Source organism: Nelusetta ayraudi, unplaced genomic scaffold (genome assembly GCF_046127955.1).
Source record: "Nelusetta ayraudi isolate G7.1 ecotype Tasmania unplaced genomic scaffold, CSIRO-AGI_Nayr_v1 ptg000042l, whole genome shotgun sequence".
In the NCBI taxonomy this organism is placed as follows: Eukaryota; Metazoa; Chordata; class Actinopteri; order Tetraodontiformes; family Monacanthidae; genus Nelusetta; species Nelusetta ayraudi.
In genome coordinates this window covers 19,364,153-19,390,000 of record NW_027466092.1, presented here as the reverse complement: position 1 = coordinate 19,390,000, position 25,848 = coordinate 19,364,153, and the positions used below count along the sequence as shown (strand labels likewise).

General features: G+C 43.7%; 3 protein-coding genes across 4 annotated transcripts; 2 read left to right on the top strand and 1 right to left on the bottom strand.

The window, feature by feature from the left end:
* Window positions 1-141: 141 nt before the first annotated feature.
* On the top strand, window positions 142-8,463 carry rnf150b (ring finger protein 150b). 2 transcript variants are annotated; one of them, XM_076035329.1, is made up of 7 exons: window positions 142-1,397; window positions 1,772-1,855; window positions 4,133-4,383; window positions 5,233-5,387; window positions 5,899-5,995; window positions 6,087-6,345; window positions 6,846-8,463. In XM_076035329.1, the coding sequence occupies exons 1-7, from the start codon at window positions 941-943 to the stop codon at window positions 6,962-6,964; spliced, it is 1,422 nt and encodes a 473-aa protein (XP_075891444.1). In that variant the 5' UTR covers window positions 142-940; the 3' UTR covers window positions 6,965-8,463. The 2 variants fall into 2 exon arrangements, with proteins under 2 accessions (XP_075891444.1, XP_075891446.1); XM_076035331.1 differs by lacking the exon at window positions 1,772-1,855 and having other exon boundaries at window positions 365-1,397.
* A 2,493-nt stretch (window positions 8,464-10,956) lies between these two features.
* Window positions 10,957-14,386, bottom strand: LOC142894149 (protein phosphatase methylesterase 1-like). The gene is made up of 13 exons (XM_076035333.1): window positions 14,198-14,386; window positions 13,669-13,858; window positions 13,535-13,592; window positions 13,394-13,445; window positions 13,073-13,227; window positions 12,910-13,000; window positions 12,499-12,564; window positions 12,259-12,382; window positions 12,060-12,177; window positions 11,929-11,973; window positions 11,609-11,673; window positions 11,407-11,474; window positions 10,957-11,285 (listed from the first exon to the last, which is right to left on the bottom strand). Exons 1-13 carry the CDS (start codon window positions 14,224-14,226, stop codon window positions 11,273-11,275), a joined length of 1,074 nt encoding a protein of 357 aa, XP_075891448.1. The 5' UTR covers window positions 14,227-14,386; the 3' UTR covers window positions 10,957-11,272.
* A 6,612-nt stretch (window positions 14,387-20,998) lies between these two features.
* On the top strand, window positions 20,999-25,848 carry ppm1ka (protein phosphatase, Mg2+/Mn2+ dependent 1Ka). The gene is made up of 9 exons (XM_076035332.1): window positions 20,999-21,083; window positions 22,426-22,565; window positions 22,639-22,806; window positions 22,883-23,055; window positions 23,141-23,241; window positions 23,331-23,496; window positions 24,306-24,450; window positions 24,980-25,114; window positions 25,193-25,848. The coding sequence occupies exons 2-9, from the start codon at window positions 22,464-22,466 to the stop codon at window positions 25,322-25,324; spliced, it is 1,122 nt and encodes a 373-aa protein (XP_075891447.1). The 5' UTR covers window positions 20,999-21,083; window positions 22,426-22,463; the 3' UTR covers window positions 25,325-25,848.

The window sequence follows — 25,848 nt, the reverse complement described above, 5'->3', positions numbered from 1 at the left end:
ACAGTACTCTTATTTTACTAAATGTAAAATCATGAAGGGTTAATAACTGACTCTATTGTTGTAAGCATCATGATTATTATGCTTTTAAAAAAAACTTTTTTTTCTTTCTTTCTTTTTTCTTTCTTTCTTTCTTTCTTTCTTTCTTTCTTTCTTTCTTTCTTTCTTTCTTTCTGGAAAATCTCTGCGAGCCCACTGAGTGGCGCACTGGCGCTGCTTTAGATTTACTTGATTTGCAGTGGTGCGTCAAGTCAGACGTAAAGCGAAACGGAAGCACAATTTTTCAAGTAAAATTAAAAATTGTATCGCTAATGCCACGTATTTTTTTATTTCGTGAATGTACATTATTTGAGATTTCTAAACACATGTTGGTTGCCTCTTAGCGCTTTAAAACATTATAGTGTTCCAACGGTAATTCCAGGATATATATATATATTTTTCCCCTTAGAAAACGCTGTTTTCATTTTAGATGACAGAAACGGAAGTGGAACATCACGTTCCCGCTAACCTCACACTTCCGGTTGGGCCCAGTCAAAACAATATAGAGTAGCTGGGCTACTGTGCTCGGCCTCCTGCAAACGTTCGTCTCTCGTTAACCGCTGATTTATCAAAACCAAAATTTTGCTACCAGGATTATTTTTTATAGCACCGCTGGTGTTCGCGTAAGTTGCCTCCCCTGTTCGCCGAGCTCACAGCAGCTGTTTGCTGCGAGCTTTTCCTTTGGGTGGTTGTATTGTAATGGAGACGGCTAAGAGACGCCCGCTGTTAGCCTGCCTGGTAGCAGGGACAGGGTTTCTCGCTTAAAATTCAGAAGAATACGTTGCGTCGAGAATTATTAAGGAGGCGTTGTCCCCTCAACTGCCCTGTGGGAGCTAACATGGTGTAGTTGCTGCCCCGGGACGGTTACTGCCTGACTGTTCGCTATCGCCGGGGTAAGTTCACCATGGCTCCGGGCTCTCTTGTGGCGGCCTGCCGGAGCCTGGCCCTCTCTACCTGGCTGCTCTCCTTCTGCTTCGTGCATCTTTTGTGCCTGGATTTCACCGTGGCTGAGCGGGAGGAATGGTACACCGCCTTCGTCAACATCACCTACGAGGACCCGGTGACATCGGAGTTGCGCAGCGAGAAGACGGAGTGTGGCCGCTACGGGGAGCACTCGCCCAAGAGGGACGCCAAGGGGGTGGTGGTCCTGCCCGCCTCTTCGCACGACCGCCAGGCCTGCGACCCCAACACCCGGTTCAACATGCCACCGCAGGCCGGGGCCTGGGTCGCCCTGATAGCCCGCGGGAACTGCACGTATAAGGACAAGATCCGCCACGCAGCAGCCCACAATGCTTCGGCGGTGGTCATCTTCAACGTCGGCTCGGCTAATGCTAACGACACCATTACGATGCCCCATCCAGGTAACAGCAGGTTCCTCATTTCAAATGACTACTTCTTGTCAGTAATGTTTTCACTAGTTCCGTGTCCCCTTCTTGTCAACATCACAGTGTAGAAAGCGGTGTTTGACGTGCGATGGCCATGTTAACTCTGCTTTCTGTCACAACATGTCTTTCCGTGTTGTGGGCCGACTAGAATAACAAATGTTAGACGATTCGCGTGTAGAAAAAGCGCTCTAGAAACGTGTGCACCGTACTTCCCAAGTTTTAAAAGAGAGAGTTATTTCTGTATTGCACTATGGGCTGAGAACCTCACTCTCTGGCGTCCTTTAGAACGAATTCTAAAACTTCAAACTAGATCAAAACATTGGATTTGATATTCGTCATTCTCCTTTCAGGTTCCGTTACCCCGTTGTCCGTTTCTTGGCTCCTATCAGGAGACACTCTGGCGGTCGGGTTGAGTCGGGATAATGCTGAGTCAGGTGATGAGCGGTCTGAACTGGATCCCAGTCATTCTGTGTGTCTGGTCGGGCTTTCACGCACTGTTTTGCCAGCTGACTGAAGGTCTCTGACACTCATTCAGCTGGCGCGCCCCCCCCCCCCCCCCTCGCCGTTAGCCGTTTATCCAGACAGACATTTGTATTAATGCTGGGCCCGATGACCAATAATGTACATCTGGGTAGTTTTCAAATTTAGATAGTTTCTGATGCTTTTTTCTTTTTCTTTTTCTTTTTTTTTTTTTAAGAATTCCTGCTACATTCCTTTGAACAGGGGTCACCAACCTTTTTTCTTTGGCACTGAGAGCTACTTCATGGGTCCTGAGCCGTATGAAGGGCTGCCAGTTTGCTAGATTCTCCTGAAATAACAAACTCTCTGAATTGTGTATTATTATTAATGATACTTATCTATGTGAAGACACTTATCAAGCTCATGAGTTCTCAATAATTATCAAAAATGACATAACAAGGTTGGATAAAACTGAATTTTAGACGCAGCTCAACGGGTCGTCTGGCTCCTCATGAGGTCCTTGGGGGCCACCTGGTGCCCGCGGGCACCATCGCAGGGAGTGAATATTGTTGGACAAACTTTAAGTTAGTATTAATATAGGTTCGCATTATAGCATTAATAATGTCAATCCAGACTTGCTTTTTTTTGCAAGCAGTCCCCCCAGGGAATGTGTCTTTTAGTGGTCTTTTCAGAAGAGTCAGAAATCTCAATATGCACCATTGTGTGTTTTGTGCAACTGCAACCCCTCTCCGCTCCCACCAATGATGTTCCATGGCACTACGTTCCGTCGCTCGGCAAGAAAAAAAAATCCTTTAAGTCTTCTTCTCGTTTCCATTCTGAGTGTGTTTTCAACCTCAGGGTCAAATGCTGGTGCAACCAGCTGGAGGGAGACTGACGAAGTCATGGAAATTCTCACTCTTCTTTGAATCCAACAAGTGTTGTGCTGTTCCTCTGCTAAGATGCTCCGCGATTGTCCGGTATTATTAGCCGAAACATTAAAAGCATGTCTTTAGACTGCGGTGATAAAACAACTCCTCTCCTGCTGACCACTGACTCTCCACATCCTCCTCCTGCTGTGTGTAGGTATGTGATAAGGAGACGTGCTGAGGCAGCGACATATTGATTGTGCTCACACAGTCAGTGGGCTAATTCTAGTTCACAAGTTCAGGAGCCACATTGCACACACAGAGTTTAGCATTCTAGTGATAAATAACTAAATAAATAAATACAAATTTAGAAAACAAATAAGTGTTTGACTCTGAAGTTCTACAAAGTAGATGACACACAAACCAGTGGTTAATAGTCTGATTTAGCCGGGTGTTCCACCTCCCGTCGGTTGACACACACCGGTACAGTGTGGACACCTGACAGGCCTACACACACACACACACAGCACTGAAAATCTTCCCCAAGAACATGTTTTAAATTTCCCTGAAAATGTGAAAAATATCAACGATAGAAAATTTACATTAAATCTGTCAAATCCATTTTTATTCTCTCACTCACATCTCGGCAAGTTGCCTGAAACAGTCCGACTGCGTGAGCTGGTGTAACTGACTGGAGCCATGTAAGACTGGTCATACAGAAGCACCTCTACTTCTCTCAAGTGGTTGTCATTTCGATATGCAAATAACACTTAAGTGGTTTCTTCCCCCCCCCCAGCAGGCACACAGCATGCAAATATCATCAGTGTTTGTGCCTTTGCCTCAGAGACAGAGATATGACATTGTTAAGCTTTCTTTTCCAATATATGAATGAACTTGGTTCCTTCATGTTTGTTCAAGATGATTGAAAAACCTTGGATGTAGTTTTAAGGTGAAGTGACGCTGGAAATGGGCCGTTGAAGTTGTCACTTTATTTCCAAGGGAACTTCATCTGTGTTTACGAAGAACCTGTTTATTTATTCTCTATTCACTTTGTTTTTCAAGTGTTTGGTCAAGAAGATTGTAAACGTCACCTTACTGGCATTTGTCTTTCAGTTCACCTCATTGCCTGTAGGGACATTTGTTTGCTTTTTTTTTTTTAAAGTAAAAAGTGTTCTTATAATTTGTCCGGATGTCTTTTGTAGCTTTACGAAAAAAAAAACTGGAATTGAAACGGAGTTTTCAGAGCAAACAAAATCTTGATATTTGTACTGTTCTACCCACAATACATTGGACTGGTAGAAAACAGCAGCTGACAGACTATGACTCCTATGAGTCTGTCGGGCAGGGTGAGGGGCCACTGCTGAGCTTCTCCGCCTCTTCTCTTAGGTGCAGGTGAGGTTGTGGCCATCATGATCCCTGAGCCCAAAGGTCGTGAGATGGTGTCCCTGCTGGAGCGCAACGTGACGGTCAACATGACCATCACCATCGGCACCAGGAACCTGCAGAAGTACGTGAGCCGGACGTCGGTCGTCTTTGTGTCCATCTCCTTCATCGTGCTGATGATCATCTCGCTGGCCTGGCTCGTCTTCTACTACATCCAGAGGTTCCGCTATGCCAACGCCCGGGACCGCAATCAGGTGTGCAAAAACAACAACAGCACTGAAATCATTTAACCAAGTTTAATTTTAAAAACACAAATAAAAGAACAAGCCATTGCTCTTATTTATTCATTTATTTATTTATTTATTTATTTATATATACACAGACCGCTGTTTTGCGTTTGGAGTTGGTTGTGGTTAGTAGGGGTGTGAATCTTTCACTCACAAAACGATCCGATTCAAATCTCGATTCACAAGCTACGATCCGATTCAGGGACGATTCATAAAAAATAGTTAATTATTTGGTTTGATTCGATCTGATTCGGTTCAGTGCGATTCAATACAAATGGACAATTTAACCCCAAGTGCTCATTTTTACTTTACCGATCTTTACCGATCCAGGGCTCCATCAACCGATGCACTCGGATCTCATACGTCACACACCGATAACCCATTCAAACCGGTTTATCTTTACACCACTGGTGGTTAGGGATAAGGTTGGGTGCAGGTTAAAGTGAGGGATGAACAGATTTCGATGTGACACCGGCATCCGGAGCTACGACAGAGTTTATGACTTTAGCAGCAGAGCTAGCATTGTGCCTTAGCTGAAACGGACCCAACATTCATGTCCAGTGTAATTATTGTGTGTCTGCCCCACTTCTGAAGCAGCGTCGGCAATAAATAAGTAGCAGCGACCGAACCGAAACTCAAGCAGCTGTTCTGCTGCTGTACGTGCCGTGTGCAGAGACCTGCAGACGCGACTTGCTAATCGCAGCAATAATATGTTGTAATTTTACAGGAGTAACATTAGGTAACACTGAAAACTTCACTTTACTTTATTGACGAGCAGTTCCCCAGTGTAATAAACCCCCATTGTCACCCCGACAGCGGCGGCTGGGCGATGCAGCCAAGAAGGCCATCAGCAAGCTGCAGGTTCGCACCATCAGGAAGGGCGACCAGGAGACGGAGGCCGACTTTGACAACTGCGCCGTGTGCATCGAGGGCTACAAGGCCAACGACGTGGTTCGCATCCTGCCCTGCAGGTAGCTCAGCTGGCCGAGCGCCCAGTGACCGAGAACCTGGCCAGCAGATCACCATTGACATCCTCTTCATCTTCCTCCTCTTCCTCCCCCTCGTCTTCCTTCTCCTCCTCCTCCTTTTCCTCTTCCTCCTTTTTCTTCTCTTCCTCTTTCTTCTCTTCCTCTTCTTCATCCTCCTCTTCCTCATTCTCCTTCTTGTCCTCCTGCTCCTCCTCTTCTTCTCCTCTCCTTATTCTGTTCCTCCTCCTCTTCTACCTTTTGCTCTTCCTCCTTTTCCTCTTCTTCCTTCTTTTTCTCTTCTTCATCCTCCTTCTCATCCTCCTCCTCCTTCTTCTCTCCCTCTTCCTCATCCTCCTCCTTCTTCTCTTCCTCTTCCTCATCCTCCTTATCCTCCTCCTCCTCCTTCTTCTCTTCCTCTTCCTCATCCTCCTTATCCTCATCCTCCTCCTTCTCCTCCTCCTCTTCCTCCTTCATCTCTTCTTCTTCTTCTCCTCCTTCTGTTCCCGCTCTGCAGACATCTGTTCCACAAGAGCTGCGTGGACCCGTGGCTGCTGGACCACCGCACCTGCCCCATGTGCAAGATGAACATTCTGAAGGCTCTGGGCATCGCCGTGAGTTCCAGCCGCTGCACTTTGAAGCCATGATGACCGTGGCCGTCGTGTGCTGGCACTCAGTTCTGTTTTGTTTTTCCGGACCCTGCAGCTGAATGCGGACTGTCTGGATGACCTGCCGCTGGACTACGACCTGGCGCTTGGCGGCGGCGTCGGAGGGGTTGGCGGAGTTGGGGCGTTGGCCCTGGAGGCCGTGGTGTCGGGGGCGTCCAGCGACGGCACGCTGAGCGAGGGAGGCTCCTCGGTGGTGCTGGACCCTGGCGTACGGCGCGTTGGACTCCCACAGGACTACCAGGACCCCGACACGCTGAGGGACAGTCCGGTGACGGCCACCACAGACACGCACACAGGTGATCACACACTAACACGAGCTTGGGCGAACCCCGGCCTGCGGACCATACGCGGCCCGTTAAGCATTTTAATATGGACCAACAAACTCGAAGAAATTGAAACATCTTCAAACATCAATTGTTTCAGTGTTTTAAGAGTCTTTTCCATAAAGAGCTCGATACCGTGGGGCTTCAAAGACACTGATTTTGTTGTAACACTTAGTTCATTTTCAATTGAGATTAAAGCATGTGCTTTCTACATATCCCTTGAAATAAAAAAAATCCCCATGTCTGTCTTTGCTAAAGCTTCATTTTGGTAAAATTTGGAAATTGAGAAGAAGTAAAAAACATAAGTCAGGATGGGAGTTCTTTTTTTCCACTTATTCCAGGAATAGTCAAAACGACTTTGGATTTTCTTCCATGATTATTGTTTTGGAGATTCTGTGTAATGGCAAATTAAAGTGAATCACTTGTACTTGCTGAGCAGAGATGTAGCTGCTTGTTCCTCCCTCTCGTTGCAGGCGAACTCCAGCCGATGGCGAGCAGCGCCTCTGTGGCGTCATTGGTTATCACCCTGGAAACGGGTCTCTCAGACGAGGAGGGGCCCCTGGAGCAGTCTCATCTTGGGGACAAGTCCTGAGAGGAGGAAGGCCCCTCGAGACGCAACCGCTGCCAGAAGTGACTCAGGTCCAGGTTTTACACAGCAAACGCCGATCAGAACCAATCATGACCCGCTTCCCTGCATCAGAACTCAGCTGGTCTGGACTTTGGAGCCAAAATGAAAACATGTTGGTTCTAATTTCAGTGTCCTGGTTCCGCTCCTGGTCAGACTCTTTCAGGGCGGGCTGGACCAGGACCAGGACCAGGACCAGGACCAGGACCAGGCTCTTTAACACTTTGTTCTGGGTGCTGCTGGTCTGTCTGTCGTCCACAAGGGACAGCAAATGGACCTTCTCATTTTAAACATCTGTGAAACTAGTGTCACCACATTTCTTGCCCGTGGGTGGAAGGACTGGTCAGGATTGTCTGAACAGGGCAGAACTGGACAGAGGATTTCCCCTGGAACATTGACTGGATTGTCTGTGAAACTTACTGGATTTGCGCCGTTGCTGCTGGTTTTTGTGGCTGAACCTCGGCACTGTCATGCCCAGAGAAGCTTGTGGAGTTTTGCCAGGTGCTGCGAACGGAAGCTTAAGTGCTTTTGTTCTGAAAGGACTCTGCTCCATCCTTCCTGCTTCCACGGCCTTCTGGCAGTGCCACACGGTATTTTTGCTCCGTTTCTCTCAAATTGTTTTTTTTTTTTTTATTATTATTCTTGTGTCCTGATTTCCGACAGGTTACCTGCACGCGTTGCAGAGTGTGGAGTCAGCAATCACGTCTCACACTGAGGTGTGACAAAGGAGTTTACGTGAAACGATGCCGGGCTGCATTGGGAAGGTTTAATGTGTCTAATAACAACACTCTAAGGAGACGTCGCCATCCCAGACCTTCATTCGCATTCATGCTTCAAACTGTCGACCGCACCAGGTCTCTCTTGTCTCGTGTTAAATGTGTCCGCTGTATTTGTCCATCAGCGTCTTGGCCGCCGGCTCCAGTAGTACCATTCAGTTGGAACGTCGTCCTCAACGTCACCTTCTTTTCCTGTCCATCCGTCTGTTCCCACACGGCCTTTGGAAAAACTAAAACAACCCCTCCCACCCCCCAGCAACCACCATTAACAATGGCAATTCCGATCACCGCCGCGAAATCAAGCTGTGAAAAGTGTAAAGGCCAGGTACCCCAGCGGACTGGCAGACAAACACACACACACGGAACCCTGGGTAGAACTTCTGGAGAATGTAAATACAAAATGTCCGAGCTGCTCGTTAGCCGAGCATTAGCCCAAGTGGCGCTAAGCTTCCTGATGCTAAAAGAAACAAAGATTGTCATCTATTTTGATACCAGAGGTGAAGTTTATTTTTGTAATGAAGACTGACTGTGCTTGCCACGTGGCAAGTCTCAATGGGAACCAATAGGGCAGATTTTAGGCAATTGTTTGTCTAAGCTGCGCGAGCAAAGGACTCGACAGGAAGGACGTCAGGGGTCAGAGTCGTAGCAAATGGTCACGTTCTGATTTAAAAGAAACAAAACAAAGAAAACTGGTGAGAAGTGTTGACAAGAGAACCGACATGTCCTTTTTGTACCAACATCTATTTTCCACCAATCCGCTCATGGAATAAGAGCTTTTTAAAATGCTGGGATGTCTGCTGGAACTTGTCGGAGATCACATGTGTGATCTTCAGATACACATTGCCAGCACTTTGAAGTAACAATGTGACTTCACAATGAGTCCACTGGTCTTGGGGAAAGAGTGCAAAGACAAACTCTCGTTTTGATTTCATGACTTGTCCATCGAAAGCCAACGTTATCCGTTTCCTCCTCCAGTAGCTCGGTCTGTTTCCATGGTTTTGATGTGTTCGTCCGCTCGCCAACATCACAAACAGCTGAGAGCTTCAGAGCTTTAGTTTAAGATAAAGATATGCAGATGAATCACAACCCGACGGCAAAGGTCCTGTAGTCGTCTTGAGTTCTATCGTATATATTTTTTCTTCTCAGAGCCCCTGGACAAACATCTACAGAGCAGTACCCCCAATAGCCATGAGGGGTCAGTGTGGTTTGATATCATAAGAGGAGCTGTAATAAGCCTTAAGAGGAAAGGTATTTAGATATTTTGTTTTTCTGTACCGTCCCTTTAAATGTTTCTAGGTTGCGATGATTCTCCTCAGGCAGAATCCATTGTTTAGTTAAACACTATTTAATTTAAAGCTGTAAAGTGGTGCTGATTGTAGTTGCTGTAATATACAAATGATAATCATTGCCTTGATATTGGCTCATTTTCAGTTAACAGTGTTTCAATACACAATCAGTTTTTTTGTGTTTTTAGCTTTATCATCAAGGGATATAACTGGCCGTTATTTTCACATCTGCACTTTCAGGATTATTTTTATTATTTTCTTCTCATTTTTAAACTAGCGACTCGGCTCCAGATGGTTCCTCAGCCTTGTGTCAGGACTGAGGCTGCTGTGGTGCATTGGTTCCACCCTTATTCTCTAATGCAGAATAAATTCAAGCAAAACTAAAGACGGAAAGCTAAAACCAACTACAAAATGACAAAATTCAGAACCGGGTACTTGTTTGTAAAGTGTTCCAATACGTGAATATTACAAATAGATTGTTAATACATGAATTGCATCTACTTGTATTACTACTACATATTGTTTTCCAAATGCGTTTTGACATTTTCTTGGTTGTACTGGATTATTCTATTTTTTAAAGGGAATTAAATGGAAGTTCAAAGTCCAAAACCTGTAGCCTTGCAATCCAACCTGGGACTTTTCATGTCTCTGCCAGTAATGAAACCCGATTGGCTTTTTCCCGATGCTGTCTTCCTTTATGCTGTGTTTTGGTTGATTTCTTGGCCTTTTTCTTTTTCTTTTAATGCACTTTAATTCCGTTTCTCTGGAAGTTTCTGGATGTTTTGTTTCGTTCTTTCTTGACATTGTTTCTTCAAGTCTCCTTCTTGCCTGTTCTTCTTCCTTTCCACTCAAGATTTCTCCTACAAGTATTTTGAATTGTATGTGAGCCTGTATCACTCTATCCTGTATTCTGTATATATCAGCCTCTTTTCTTTTCTTTTTTTTGCCATATCTTGTCATTTTCGTTGCAGTTGATTGTCTCTCTAGCTGTATGAGAGCCCTTAGCCACTTGGGTACTTTGGGCAAAAATAAAATAAAATCTGTTTTTAGCTTGGTTTAATACATTTCAGAAATTTGTGTTAGGAGTTTCAATATTTTCTGAACAGCAAGTGACACAGAATGAAATGAAACTTTCCGTTCCTTCCAGAGAGACTTCTGTGGCCGTGCCGACCACTTTGCTTTCGTAGCAACATGGCGTGAAAAACAGTGTCATGTGTGTTTGTATATAATATTGTTTTTAATGAGCGTCTGTTTGTCTGATTGTCCTGTGCACGCAAACACAAAAATTACCCACATATAGGCGTGTAAATACAAGACGACATGACGCCCTGTTGTGTTTCACCTGTTGCACGTGTTCTGATTCAGGATGGACTTAAAATAAAATTTTATTGCAAGTTTGTTTTTGTTTTTTTTCCTGGCATGTGCCATTTTCAGAGAAAAACACATCTGAATGCAGTAAGCCAATGCTTTCTAACAATGATATGTGTCTCCTGCCAGCCAGTCAACTTCCCAGAAATGAGAAAACAGTCCATCCTGTTCTGTTTATGTGTCCCTTTCCAGAAAGTGTGTGCTAGGATGAGTGGTTCTGGAAATCAGCCTCAGGGTACAACCCCAACCACCTGTTGGCCCCACCCACCAAATGAATTTGCTGGAGATCTCTGCAATGTTGAACTGGGGGGATCAAAACACACACACGATCCCAAAACCTTTACATTTATCCTCATTGCAGAATGTGCCATTCTATGTTTTTCATTCTGATCTCTATTGTTATTTAACTAAACATTTATATGAGATAAGTTTTCAATAGTCCTCATTTTGAATTAACACAAAACAGAGGATTCACGAATTTGCTCTTAACACTCTTTTAATAATATTTCTAATTAGTACTAAATGTACATGGCTGTATACATAGAGAAAAAATAATTACTTTACATTTTGGATTCACCATCTATTTCATACTGGGAAAACATTTGGAAATTGCACCTAGCAACAGGGTCATTTTGCTAACTTCTCTAACTCACAATGTTTAAACTAATAAAACACCTTTTATCAACAGCTCACAAACATATTTTATAAGGAAATGATTAGTTCCTAATGTGGAATGATGTTAAGCTGAAAGTTTTACACCTGTGAACTCAGGTCTGTTCCAGTCTGCAGCAACAGGTGGAGTTTCTTGGTCATGGTCTGCAGGAGAACCAAAGAGCTGGGTGCTTTTATTCGGAACCCCTGGAAATGCAGTTTATGACAGTCAAACTTTAACCCACAATGTTTTAAACAAATGTGTCCTAATTGTTTTTTGATGTCTTTCAATTTAATATCTCATTTCTATTCATAAACATCTTCCAACCTCCTGTCTTCTTTTCTGGATTCCGCAAACTTGTGCCTTAAGAGGAAGGAAGCCACGGCGTCAGCCACCTGCGTCCAGACGGAGACAAAACATGTAATTCATCCAGTAGGAGGAGGAGGCGCTGATAGGTTGTCACTCACAATAGGTGCAATGCAGCGTTGTTCTTTTTTTTTCTTTTTTTTTGTGACATCGGTTTCCTCACCTTCTCTGGCTTGTCTTCTTGCACAGCATGACCACAGGGGGGCAGCACCTGCATCATGAATTTACCTGCGGACAAACGGCAAGACCCATGAGTCCCCCTCACCCTCTCTCTCTCTGACACACACACACACACACACACACACACACACACTCACACCCCATGCTGTCACCAGCAGCATCGGTTGTTGACTGACAGAAGCAGATGTCTCCAGAGAGGAGATGCTGCCTGAAGGTGTGTTTCTATGTGTGTATCACGGTAAACGGTGTAGCTGTGATTGCAACAGAAGCGTTGCCATGGCTACAGTGGAATGCTGAGGTCACCTTGCATTTGGCCGATGGTCAGATCTCTGTCTAGCCGGTCGATTCCTTTTCACGGAGATGCAGCAGAGCACAGAATTCAGTTGTTACTTTTAACGCCAGCAGTTGTGCATAATTGTTGGTTAAGAACCCACCAGCCAGCAGCAGGAGTTTGGGCAGGTTGCAGGCCAGAAAGAGGTTGGAGGTCCCTCTGAACCAACCATCCCAGTACTTCTCTGACTTTGACAAGTCGATGCGCCACTTGTACACACTCTGCAGGATGCAGGCAGCTGTTAATCATTTCCATCAGTTGAAATGTTCTCGAGTGGTTCATCAGTGTAGTAGTGCTCAAACCTCCGAGGCCGCATGTTCTTTCTCATTAACGTAAGTCTGATCGTAGAACTCTTCGTTGCGCTCGACAACCACGTCCGGCACTGGGCTGGCCTGCTCCAGAGGGTCAGCCTCGTCCACCTCACATCTGATCAAACAGAATTGAATTGAATGTTATCACTGCAGGATGCACTATGTTGATTTGGTAAACTCATATGGTAAACTCAGTAAAAAAGGACACAAGCCAATCATCATCCGGACTACCTTTTGATCTGACCAACCATAGAGACTCTGGCAGATTCGAGATTCCTGATTTGTCCACTTTTGACACTGAAATACAACGTTTGAGGGAAAAAACAAGTCTTGTTATTGAGCCTAAATAACAGCTTCTGACTATTTATGAATCCAAGCAAATGGAGAAATAAAATCTTTGACAAATTCTATGAATTATTTCTCATTACACTCCAGAAGCATGTGTTTGACCATATTTGCCTTTTTGTAGTTCTATCTCCTTATCTCATTTGTGAACAATCTTGTTACAAACATGTGAACAGTTGGTGGGCATCTTGGATGCTCAAGATTCATTGAAATTTGAGTACATTGTCCACAAAATAAATGACCAGGCCAACATTGTCTCGTTTTAATCATAGTGTATGTTGCAAGCTAAACACAAACCTCCATTCAATGGCGTGGTCTACAGACTTGAAGGACTTGGGTCTTCCCTTCAGAAAATTCTGTATGCTGTGGAGAGCCTCCATGGCGCTGCCTAGAAAATAAAAGACTTCTGTGTGTGTGCGCAGGGCAACAGCTTCTGGATGTTTTTCGAGCACTCAGTCACCTTCCACAACGTCAATGGCCACCAGGCCCACCGTGGTTGGTAAAAGCATGTTACTGGCTGTGTGCACGGCGATGGCCCCTCCGACGCCGTGACCAATGAGGACAATAGGGGGAGGAGTCTCACCATAACAAGCTTGGATCACATTTGCAATATCACTGATGGAGGTAGAGCAAACAGTGAAGTAATTAAAATTGCAAGCGTGTTAGTTTGCACTTTGTGAGATGTGAGTGTGTGAAAACAAGCCAGCAAACAAACCTTTACTGCGTGTGGTAAGTTCTAGGGAGGAGAGTGAGTGAATTATTATTCCTTTATTGGCATTACCTTGACATAGTTTGGGTTGAGAAATCATCTGTCTGGCAGACCAGGGTGTCACCTTCACACAGATCGAATACTTGGTCATTTGAAATAGAAAGGCTGAAGGTGCAATGCTAAATGTAAAAGCACTTCACCAGTAAAACCCACCATGACCCCTAAGGTCCATGGCGAGGACCCTGCAGGTCACTCTGCTGGCAATGGCTGTCTGCAACGCAAAAACACAAACCAAATATTGACATCCTGGAAGTAATCACACAAACTTTAAGAGCAGCAACACTCACAGTGAAGACGGCCCAGGATAGTGCGGAGTGTCCTCCACCGTGCAGCAGAACCAGCAGCGGTCCCTCACTTCCTGCTTTGTAAACCCTGAAGACGTCCCTGTTGTCAGCCTGTGCAACATTCACGTCCTCCATGTGGTCAAAGTACTCCTGCCAGGACACAGGCGAGTAGTCCAGCTTGCCGCCAACCTCCCTGTTCATTACGCAGATGCACAAAATGAGTCACATTGTAAAACAACAACAACTGATTGTCGTTAAATAGTTAACTTATAAAAACAGATGTACTGTATTTAATTATTTTCAATATAACATTGTTTGGGTTAGCAGCTAAGTTAGCTGTCCATCTTGTCATTTGTTCCCTTACTATGTTATAGTACAGTTAGCAGAAACTGGCTAAGCTGTGTGCGAGTTTTTGTGGTATTTACCTAAGATAGTTGCAATACCTGCAGCATTCAGTAGTTTTTTTCTTTCTTAAAAAAAAAAATTGATTATCATTTCTTAGTTCGGAAAGTTTTCTGGAGACGTGACTTACTGCTCTGTGTCGAAGCTCTCCTCCCACATCTCAGCAATCAAGTAAACAGGAAGATGCCAAAATGATAGTGCAACTCGTCCTCAACCTATGCTTTATCTGTGTCACTGCAAATTTATTTCGATGTGTCTTTGTCTTAATTCGGTCTGAGCAGAACGAAAGGTCGCTTGTCTGCCTTTCCACTATGTCTCGCCCCCCTCAGCCAAATGGGAATGACGATTCGTCAAACGGACAAACTTACCATCGTGCTCCAAGTCAGCTGTTCTTGTCAGGTGGCATCACTGTGGAAGTCTATCATTGGTCAAGACAGTTGATAACGACAAACAAATATCCTGTTTCTATCTGAAAGGATGCTTTGTCAACAATGTGTTTGTGGGGAGTCATAGAAGTTTCTGGACTCTTTCAATCACACTCAAGAATCAAAGTTTTGGTGAAACAAGAAAACTTTTTCTGTTTGGTTTCACTGCTGGGAAAATATTCAAATGAGAACAATGACAAGACAATGACCGAATATCTTTTAAGAGGTGTGTATATAATTTGGTTTTGTAAACAGTCTTGAACCAAACACACACTGACAGCCTTCAGATGGCAGTGACAGAGCATAATAGTATCCAGGTTACCATCAGTGTGCTGGTGTAGTAAATCATTTAAAACGTCATCCACAAAGGGGCACCTGTGATTTGGGCACCACTAAAAACTGACATTCAAAGTGAAGGACAACCAGCTTTGACTTCAAAAACTCTGAACATGTCAACATACACTGTATACACACACACATATATATGTATATATATATATATACACACACACACACACACATATATACATATATATATATATATATATACACACACACACACACACATAGACACAGACATATATATATATACATATACATACACACACATAGACACAGACATGGAAACATGCACACATATATACATGCCATTTATAGACCTTTTTGTAAACAAAAGCTTCCAAAAAGTAAGGCTGGAAATCTCATTGTTCTTCTGGTGGCGGGCTGCAGTATGACTTATGAACTCCCCAATTAATTTGGAGTAATAGTGAGATCTGTCTGTTAAAAAAATGTAACAAAATCTCAGAAGACAAATAAATATTTAGACAGAAGATGGGAAAAAGAGAAGTGGGAGGAGCTACCACGTTCCCTTCCCCTCTCTCTCTCTCTCTCCCTCCTTCCTTGTGTAACTTATTCATGAATGCTTTTTGTCATAGGGCTCAGTGGAAGTACAAGTGAGCAGCAAAGGCTCTCTTTGTTGACTCGACAGGGAATCTTGAGATCATGGTGGTATCTACATCCTGGACCAATTTCAGCTTTGTGGGAATTAAACAGGTAAGAAATAAGCAACTTTCAGACAATTAGACAATTACTTAGTGTTAAACAACTTGACTATTACTGTTGCAGTCGATAACTGTATAAACTTGAATAATTGTTTCGATAATTTGTTGTGCTTGGGTTGATTTTCACTTAGTTCCTTAGATACTTAGGCCATTTGAAACATTTTGCATAACTGCCATTTTGCATGTTGGCATGAGTGTTCAGAAACAGCAGGATAAAGGCAACCGAGCCAGATCAATTCCTAGGAGGATTTATGTGGTTGACTGAGAATAGCTCTCAGTAGAATCTGATATTTCACAGCATGAATGTGTACTCAAGGCATGTGACAAGCCTTTTTCATAACCAATAGGATGATAAAAATGTTTAGAAACATTGTAGCATTGTAGAATAAAAAAAACATCTTTTTTAATATTTAATATTTTTAAATTATGTGTATTACGTTTTCAAACAAATGCTGCTTTGTGTCTTCATCTGCCCAATTAGGTGCTTGCATTGGCTTTTAAAAGACATTAAACAATCCTCTGACACTTGCATCATGGAATTATTCCCAAATGGCCCGAAACATGTCAAAGATCTCATTCAATCAGGGGGCTTGGGTTATGCCGATTCCCAAGGCAACAGAGAACCTAATGCAAACTGGGCGGTGAAGCCAAATGTCAACCTCAACCTTAATCCAGTATCATCATTTCACCCTCACCAGACAATGGATACCTCAGTACTAGATGGCCAAAACCAAAACTACCTTGAGGCCAAAACAGAAGGGGAGTCTGTTGCAAAAGTGGCAGCAACCATTGAAGCAGGGAAATCTGGCTCGCTGGGAACTCCTGTTGTATCACCAGTGGAAAAAGATCATGTTTTGCAGCAAAAGAGCAAGATTCCAGCTTTGGCTTGCTCACCAATGTCTGAGGGTCAGCTGAACCGCAAAGGCATGCAAAGGTTGAAGTCCCCAAATCTCAAGCACACTCCAACACTATCCCCGAAGGCACTTTCAAACAGCAAGATAGCAGCAAATCCAAGCAACGTGAGGATGGCTGAAAGAGAAAAATCACAAGTACGCAAGGAATCTGGAAGTTCCTCGATTCCCAATCCACATACTGTCGGCACAAGAGAAGAAACAGCAAAGACCGCCAACAAAAGCCTAAAAATTAATACAAGCCAAAAAGGTGAGGGTGAAATAAGCCGAAACACACATTTACCAACCGCCTCAGTGAGTCATAAGCTAAAGGAGGATTCAAAACTGGCCAATAAAACACCAACATTGGCAACCCAATCCCAAAGACCAGTTTCAGCAGTCACTATGCCAGATGAAAAGATGGAAAGTTACTCTAGTGGTGAGGGGCCTATAGGGTCAAAATTACAAAACCAGACAGATGGAACGGTCCTTCTTGGCACCAAGAACCCCGAACTCAGTTCTCAAAGTCCCAGACCATCCGCAGAGAGAAAAACCACTGGCACAACAACCAGGAATGCATCAAGGTCCAAGGAGAATATTAATAGTAAAGATTCTAGTATTGCATCCAGCTCCAAAACCCAATCCAAAGATAGCCTGGACTCTAAAAGCGGTTCAGTTTCCAAAACCAGTTTGGGCTCAAAGGATAGTTTAGATCTCAAAACTGGTTCTAGTTCTAATTGCAAGTCAGGGAAGGGCTCCCGGGATATCCATTCCAAAACTGCAGTTGATTCCTCAAAGTTAAGACCAGTTCTTCATACGTCAAAGTCAGCCAGAGCAGATTTGTCTTTGCCTTTGCCACTTTCTCCAAGACCTATTTCTGCAAAAAGAAGTCCTGGCTGTGCTCCCAAAAGCCTGGGGTCTAGTGGACCTAGCCTGGAAGCCCAGCGCAGTCCTGTAGCTGCACGAGGTTAGTAAAACATAATTAGAGTCAGCTTTGATTCATTCCATTTACGCTCACTTTTACTACACTAGTCTTTCATGTTTTTCTCTGTTCCCAGGTTCTTGCCCAGTTACTTCTCTGGCAACCTCAAGCTTCAAAACCAAAACCACAATTGGCTTGACGATGAAGGGAGGTTCCAAACCAGAACCTGCAGCCGTTGGATCTGCTTCTGCAGATAAGAAGAGCAACACTACACAGCAAAACGCTGGGCTAACTAGGGGTCTCACATTTGACTCTATCAAGACAACAACCAAAGAAAATGCTGACAAAGTGCATAATTCAAAATCACCAGAGGTAAAAGTGGAAGTCGCTGAGGCACCAGTGGTTTCACAGAAGGCCTTGAAGGTCGAAGATGTGACGGTCAACACGAGGCAGTCGTCAGGGGTCTTACCTTGCAAACCAAATCAGTTTGGCGGTTCAAATCCCACCTCCTCTGGAATGAACGCCCAGAAAAAGAAGAAACAAGAGAATGGGAAACAAAACAAAGCTGTTGGATGTTCTTCACTCTCTTCCTCATGTGCCCCTCTTTCCCTTTGTCAGCCTTCATCTACTCTACTAGACTCCAAAACCTTCAGGGAATCAGCCACAATGACTGATGTAAATGAGAGGTTCCACTTTTGCGATAAGGAGCTGAGAGAGGTGGCGGTCCAAGTAGAGGTGGATGCACATTTGGCAACCATCACCTCTGGAATGGGTGGGTCTCCCATGTCTCCTCAGATTGGGTCTCCTGGTTTGCCCGCAGGCAACACCCCATTGCTATGCTGCGTCCCACCTGGCCAGCCACCTTTCCAGCATGTCTGTAAGATCGATATTGAACTGTGCAGCCAGTCAGTTCTTCCCTCAGCTGCATCTGACAAGGCAAGTTCCATCCCTGCATGTCTGCGCACCTGCAGCTTTCAGCAGAGCCCCGGCTTCAGACAAAACTGCGACACAAGTGCTATGAGTACTGGGGAAGAGACAGAGGAGAAGACGGTTGGCAAAGGAGCAAGGGAACAAACAAATGAGCAAACTGAGAAGGAAGTAAAGGTGAAGCCCCAGGAATTGGCTTGGGACAAACAGGGAATGACGTGGGAGGTGTACGGGGCCTCAGTGGATCTGGAGTGTCTTGGAACAGCAATCCAGTCCCACCTCGAGTCCAAGATCAGGGAGCAGCAGAAACACATCAGTTCTCTGAGGAAATCCATCTGCTCCAACAGCAGCTTGAAAGGGTGTATCCTGAAGAAGAAGAAGAAGAAGAAAAAGAAGAAGAAAGGAGGATTGCTGGGATGCTTTAGGAAGGCACCACCTGTTGCAGATTAGTTACTTTACCTGTGTTTTATGGTGTAATTGGCACACTTTCATCATACATGCCTCATGCATGTATACATGTATACATACATATATGCATACGTTTTTAATTTATGATCCCAAAAACCATGTGTTCTGAGATTAGTGACAGATCTGCATGAATTGTGGCTCACGCTATCTGGTTATTAGCTGGCACTAGTCATTTGCAGTGCAAGTGTAACATATTTGTGTCTTTCTCTTAGCCAAATGAGATCACCAAAATGTAACCACCACAGCATTATCTGCAGCGCAGTAATTAGTGATATTGAAATACTGCAATATGGATTTAATAGCAAACTAAGATTGGTAAGAAATAAATGTAACTTACTTATTTAGCATAAAACACTTTTAGCAGAGGAACTCAGCTAACTGCTTAATTAAACTTAACATTGAAGAGATAAGGAAGTTGATTTACAATGTTTTGTGAGACTAAGTTGATTGTCTACTGGTTGAAGATATTTTCAAGAGATCAAATTTGATTTCTTACGATTGAAACTATAATTGGATTTTGCTATGAGCAATTTTCATGACTGCTACCCATACATAAATCTTAAAGTCCCACTAATACTACAATCACTACGTGTTTTGTTGTTATCACAAATCCTTTATTGTTGGTGTTCTGGTGTTGTACGCTGTACTTGTACACTCTGCTGCAATAGTGTGAGCATCAGTTGTACTTAAATTTCCATGTACTAGCAGTTTTTGAAGCAGAGCCGAGAAGACGGGAGCTGCTGAATATTTCATCCTCTTCCATTTTGTGAGACGACACACAAACCACTCAAGCACCTCAGAAGGAAAGTGTTTATATATCTGTTCACCTTTCCTTTCACTTACATTTTTCTATTTCCGCATGTCATTGTTCTACTTAGTATTGTCTTTTTCCCCTCAAATCATCTTTTTTGTCACTTTCTTTTTTTAACCAAAATCATATATTTTTTTCACTTTGTTTTTTTTTCTCTTTTCCGGTTCATAGCTGTAAATTCAAAGTTATCGTTCTGAGTTTTTTATTCTCCCAGTGACTCATTTATCCTCATTTCTTTCTTCCTGCTTCATCTGGGTCACCACCCTTCTAGGTGACGCGCGAGCAGGCGCCGACACTGAGTTGGCTCTTACCCTTTATTTTTTAATGTTCTATCACTTCCTATTTGATCAAATGCACCGGAAACAATATTTAACATTTGAACATTTGTTATTTCTTTAATTATGATGATTTTTTTTTTCAAATCTCACACTGTCACTTATTTTGAAAACATCCTGTGACCTGAGTTCCTCCTCGTCTCTGTTGACTTTTCCCGTGCTCTCACCCTCTTTCGTAACTCCTACTGCTCTCAGCCCCTGTTGTTGCTCTTCTCAATTATTCACAAACATTAAAGCTGCGTTCATGTTAACAACAAGTCTTTCCGCCATGTTTTATTCACACGGCCACACTCATACACACTCATTTCACTGCTGGGATGATTTTGTTCACTGAAGCGTTGTGGAAGCTCTTTCAAACCTTTTGATTTATTGAAACCTTATGTAATGTGCGCAGGAAGGTGTTATTATTAGTTCATGTGATAAATCATGTTTCAAGGCAGATTTTGAGAAAGCGGTCATGGGATGCAGGTTTCATTGTGTCTCTGTCAGTGTGAATGTGCAAAACTGAGCCCTTTAGCTCGTTAAAGGGCTTTTATGAAATATTTAAAACAAAGCAGCTCTGTAATGTGCCGCATTTTTTAAACACGTGAAGGCACTTTTTAAACATTTAAAAAAGAACAAAAAAGTTAGTGCTTGTTGCTGAAGCAAGTCATTTTAGATCTCCTTGTGTTTAATATTAATTTCTTTTCCGTTTCCCTATGGAACGTTCCGATAAGGAATTGTGGAGGGTGAAACCCCATCTTTGCCCAAAGTCAGCTGGGATAGACTTTCAGCACCTGCCACAACCCTGAGTGCAGGAGAGGGGGAGAAAGAAAATGTAGGGATAGAATCTTCCCATATAAAATGCCAATGAAAAGAAAAAGTTATTGTTATTGCATTATGCAACTAGCAGCCCAAATCTTTGTCATTTGAAAATGTTTAACTTGTCCTCTCCTTTTTGTGTTTTGAGTCACAATCTGTGTTATATTACATGGGTTCCCCCTCACCTCCTCTCCGCCAGTGACTGTCCATGTTGGCGCTCCTGGGCTCTGATTGGCCGGCTGAGGCTCAGTTTAAATGCTCTCAGGCCGAGCCCCCTCACAGGTCACACCCAGCGAGGACGGCTGACGACTTGAGGCAGCTGCTGGAGCTCGTAGAGCCGCTGGAAAGTTACCGGGAGAGGAGAAAACCATCCTGAGTAAGTTTCTGCTGCGCCGTCTGACCTTTACACAAGTGTGTGTCAGTGTTGCATTAAACTTCATCTATTACTATTATTCAATCCTATATTTTCACTATCAATTTAGTTTTACAGGTAATAATGAGAGTTTTACAATATTGCTGGGATAAATCAGCACCAAATAAAATAAATTGTAATCAATTAATCAAATAAAATTTTAAAACACATGCTCCTGGTATGTCAATGCATATATAACTGCATCTATAAATAAAGACATGTAATTATTAGGAAAAATAATATTAGTCTTTGAAGCATCCAAAACCATTATTTGACAGAACAAATATTTTAAGTTAAAGCAGGTTTCTTCAACAACATTCTTGTGTTAATACCAGCGTGGAATCTGCTGTTTGATTTTGGCAAGGTTGTTTTGTTGATGTAGGAATGTAAACTTGTGGGTGTGTCTGTGTCACGTAAACAACCAAACATGTATCGTCGCATCGACTGATAATAGGGTGTCACATGTGTTTCATTGTGTACACACACACTGTTGTGGAGTGGCATGTAAAGGACAAACACAGAGAGAGGGAGAGAGAGAGAGAGAGAGAGAGAGAGAGAGAGAGAGAGAGAGAGAGAGAGAGATACTGTGGCTGCTCTGTGTGTGTTTCCGATTTGCACTTTCAGCTGGTCACCACAGAGGGGCCTTATTTGATTTCTGGTGTACTTTATGAAACACAAGGTGAATAGTTGTATTGATGTTGCGTTATACCCATATTTTGTGCGGTTGTCCCTCTTGTGACATAATAGAATAGCTTGTGTCTCCTACATGGCAGGAAAATTATTCACATTACATTAAACATTCCTGTGACCCTGAGCTGATTTTAACTGTTGGGATTGTTTCTGTTGTTTGATGGGAAAGGGGGCGTGGCATGAGGGCAGCTGAGTCCTGCTTGTAATTGGTCGGCTGTTGGTGTGGCTTTGGCGTCACACTGCATTTACTGTAGCTCTAAATGATATCACAAGATGTAGTCAGGATACTTTGACCTAAATATTTGCACAGTATTTGCAAGTAAAGCTTTGGAGGCCATCTTCATTGTGGTCAGTGAGCAAAGTGTGTTATTTTTAGTGCGTCAGAGCGTGACAACAAGTTGTACAGGTCACTGCTTCAAAACAGATTAAGGGGTTGCTTGGTGTATACAAACACGACACAGAAACTTCATTCTAATAACACTCAATACTTGCATAAATCTCCATGTTCTTACTGAGTACAGTTGAACAGTTGTGTCACTTAAGGTTCTGAGTGTGAAGCCTGCGGCTCCTTTGAGGGAATGCATTTTATTCATCATTATTCATACTCATTTTGAAGGAAGTCCCTGCCCAGTCCGTTGGGAAAGTCCGCCAGCCATGCCGTCTGCAGTTTTACTCAACCTGCTGCGCGTCAGCCGCTCTGCTGCCACCAGACAGGCCTTCCTCAATGCGCGCGCCTCATCAGAAAACACTACCCAGGTAATGTCACGCTTGTTTTATTTGAACAACACACGGGGGGCAGACTTCTTGAATCCTTTATATTTCTCCTCAGGTGAGCGGAGCATTGCTGAAGGTTGTAGGCGTGCGATGGGCCAGCAGGTCCCTGCGCTTCGAGAGTGACCAGCCAGTCACTTGGGACTCATTTGGTATCTGGGACAACAGAATAGAGGAACCTGTCCTGCTGCCCTCCAGCATTCGATATGGGAAACCAATCCCGAGGGTGAGTGACTGACGGGTGAGCGCGTGTGAAGGATGGAGTCTGGTCTGATTGTTGAACGGAGACCCTCCTCCCTCAGGTCAGTCTGTCTCGGGTGGGCTCATCATCTGCTGTGGGTCTTCGAGAACAGAACGAGGATCGTCTCCGCATCGCCCAGATCAACGACAGCGTGCTGTACTTTGCCGTATTCGATGGCCACGGCGGCCCTCACGCTGCCGACTACTGCTACACCTTTATGGAGAAGTTCATCAGGTTGATCCTCTGCTTTAAGTACTGAAAACTGTTGAAACAATTGTGAAAATGTTTCATGGCTGCAGCTGTTGACTACCTTGTGCAGGGATGCTCTGGAGGAGGAGGACGACCTGCAGAGAGTTTTGAAGAAGGCCTTTTTAGATGCTGACAAAGCTCTGCACAGACACCTCTGCCACTTCAACAACGGTGAGACACACAGGGCTCGCGCACAGCTGAAAAAATGCACACAGGCTGTCAAAGATCAAAGGTTTTTAAACCCTGCTCACCTTCTGCAGACTCCTTCCTGACGGTGGGAACTACGGCAACGGTGGCATTGCTCCGTGACGGAGTGGAGCTGGTGGTGGGCAGTGCTGGCGACAGCCGGGCGATGCTCTGCCGACGGGGCCAAGCTACTAAGCTGAGCACAGACCACACTCCGGACCGCAAAGATGAGAGACGCAGGTAGCTGCCAACACCACAGGCTGACTTCAAGTTTGATCTGGATATTTCTCCTGTTTTTGTGACAAGAAAAGCTTCCATAGACCAAAGTGACTTGTGGCTTAAACAAGTTGTTATAGACTGTGTACTGAAGACGGTATATGGAAGGTATATGGATATGAGAAGATGCAGGAGTTAAAGAATTTTTGCGTAACTCTATGGCACAAAGGATTGAAGAACTATCTTCAGGCATCAAGAGACAAGTAGGCAGCAGAGGGACGGATTTGTTTTTTGTTTTGTTTCAGTTAGAACAACTCAGTGCACTTCATTTTATGGCACTTCTAAAATGGAATTTTTAACAAATGTTTGCTGTGTTTGCTTAAAGAACTATTCATTTAAAAGCATTTAAAACATGGCGCTGATAATGTCAAATTCCTTAGTGGGGTGCAGTCGCATTTTGCACATTTTTTTTTAAGCAACAAAGTAAACAATGTGACAAAGTAGCAGGCCCCCATGTATTTTCATATGATCTGATCTGGACCGCCATTCTAAAAAGTATGGGCACCCCTGCCCGAGGTAAAGGCTGTGCATTGGCAGAAAGCCATGCACTTGGCAGATCAGCTAGTTTGTAAATAGACCCTTTGGTATGTTGGAGTTGATGCCTGATTCAGTTGCACTCCTGCCAACAGCTTTCGTGTTACATAAGGCCTGTTCAGCGTCCAGTGTTTCACCTCCAGACAGATAAATGTCACCACTGTGTCCTAAACCTACTGTATTCAATTGACTGTTGTGTGCATGCATGTGTGTGTGTGCGTATGTGTGTCTGTGCATAGGATCCAGAGTTGCGGTGGCTTTGTGACCTGGAATAGCGTTGGCCAGGCCAACGTCAACGGCCGTCTTGCCATGACGCGCAGCATCGGAGACTTCCACCTGAAGACCAGCGGCGTCATCGCCGAGCCGGATACGCAGCGAGTCAACGTGAGTGACCTCTGACATTTGGGGCTTTAGGTAGAAAGTTGGCTTTGAATAGAGGGACAGTTCAACATGCTGGCAACCATAGTCCGTATAGTCATATGAGTAGATACATGTCCTAATTATCAGTGCCTGCTGTTTTGAGATTGACTGATAATTAAAAGGCATGTACCTACACAAATGGCTATAGCAGGGCAAACTTTTTGACTGCTGTGCCACAATTAGTTCTAAAATTTGATAGAGGGGTCGAAGCAGGAGCAGATGGATGGGGTGTTATGTTGACCCACCTCATAGGAGAAAAAATATATATCATGGGATATGTACACTGAATAACAGTGAAAAAATTGATGTAATGCAGGTATTTTATGACTTACCGCATATGGCCGCCGGACCATAGTTTGCCCATGCCTGGGCTTTAGGGTTTATGGCTTTAGGCAAACATATTGAATTATTCCTTTAAAGCAGCACACTGCTGATCGTCTCTCTATGAGATTTTAAGATCTGAATAAAGTTTCAAATGTGTCTCCATGGTCAGATCAAACACGCCGACGACTCGTTCCTGACTCTGACCACAGACGGCATCAACTTCCTGCTGAGTGACCAGGAAATCTGTGATGTCATCAACAAGTGCGCTGACCCAACGGAGGCAGCTGATGTCATCACTCAACAGGTCAGAATGGCACTCATATAGTTGTTGTCTTATTGGTCACAATTTACGGATATGTGATGTATGTGTTCATGTTTTTAGGCTTTGCAGTATGGCTCAGAGGACAACTCCACCATCATCATCGTCCCATTTGGAGCCTGGGGGAAATACCAGACGGCCACTGCTGTTTATAGCATGAGCAGGAACTTTGCGTCCACTGGCCGATGGGCATAGACCGGCAGCAATGCACCAGTCAGTCAATAAATGTAGTTTACGTTTACATGATCACACATTTCAGTTGCCTAAAACACCCTACCCACTCTGAATTTACTTTCAAACCTTCCAGTGAGAGTATGTTGACTGATCCCAAATGTATATAAATTGTAAATGAGTGTATTGTACATATAAAGCAGAGTGCCAGACATTTAAAATGTTTGACACGTTTTTCATGCACTGACAGTACATTAAGAGAGAGGAAAATATTCTATAATGAAATATATATTTAAAGGTTAATCAGAGCTGAAATTAAATGATAATTAAATTAATGTAACCAGTGAATGTAAGCCAAAGTGACCCTCTTGCCACCTTACAAGTTTGTTAATTCAGTAAGGATAGAAATGATGAAAGTCATGATAAAATTACTATGTTTTTATACCAGAACGTGTCTATTTTTATATTTCATTTAAAGGCATGATGTGAAAAAAATGTTTGTAATAAACTGTTATTTTTCCTTTAACTGTTTTTTCCAAAACCACAGT

Coding starts and splice junctions, on each gene's coding strand:
- LOC142894149 (XM_076035333.1), bottom strand. CDS start 14,226: ATGTGGGAGGAGAGCTTCGACACAGAGCA. Junction 13,593..13,668: donor TATCCTGGGCCGTCTTCACT/GTGAGTGTTGCT, acceptor TTTGCGTTGCAG/ACAGCCATTGCCAGCAGAGT. Junction 13,446..13,534: donor CATGGACCTTAGGGGTCATG/GTGGGTTTTACT, acceptor ATCTGTGTGAAG/GTGACACCCTGGTCTGCCAG.
- ppm1ka (XM_076035332.1), top strand. CDS start 22,464: ATGCCGTCTGCAGTTTTACTCAACCTGCTGCGCGTCAGCCGCTCTGCT. Junction 22,807..22,882: donor ATGGGAAACCAATCCCGAGG/GTGAGTGACTGA, acceptor CTCCTCCCTCAG/GTCAGTCTGTCTCGGGTGGG. Junction 23,242..23,330: donor CCTCTGCCACTTCAACAACG/GTGAGACACACA, acceptor CACCTTCTGCAG/ACTCCTTCCTGACGGTGGGA.
- rnf150b (XM_076035329.1), top strand. CDS start 941: ATGGCTCCGGGCTCTCTTGTGGCGGCCTGCCGGAGCCTGGCCCTCTCT. Junction 1,856..4,132: donor TCGGGATAATGCTGAGTCAG/GTGATGAGCGGT, acceptor CTCTTCTCTTAG/GTGCAGGTGAGGTTGTGGCC. Junction 5,388..5,898: donor GTTCGCATCCTGCCCTGCAG/GTAGCTCAGCTG, acceptor CCCGCTCTGCAG/ACATCTGTTCCACAAGAGCT.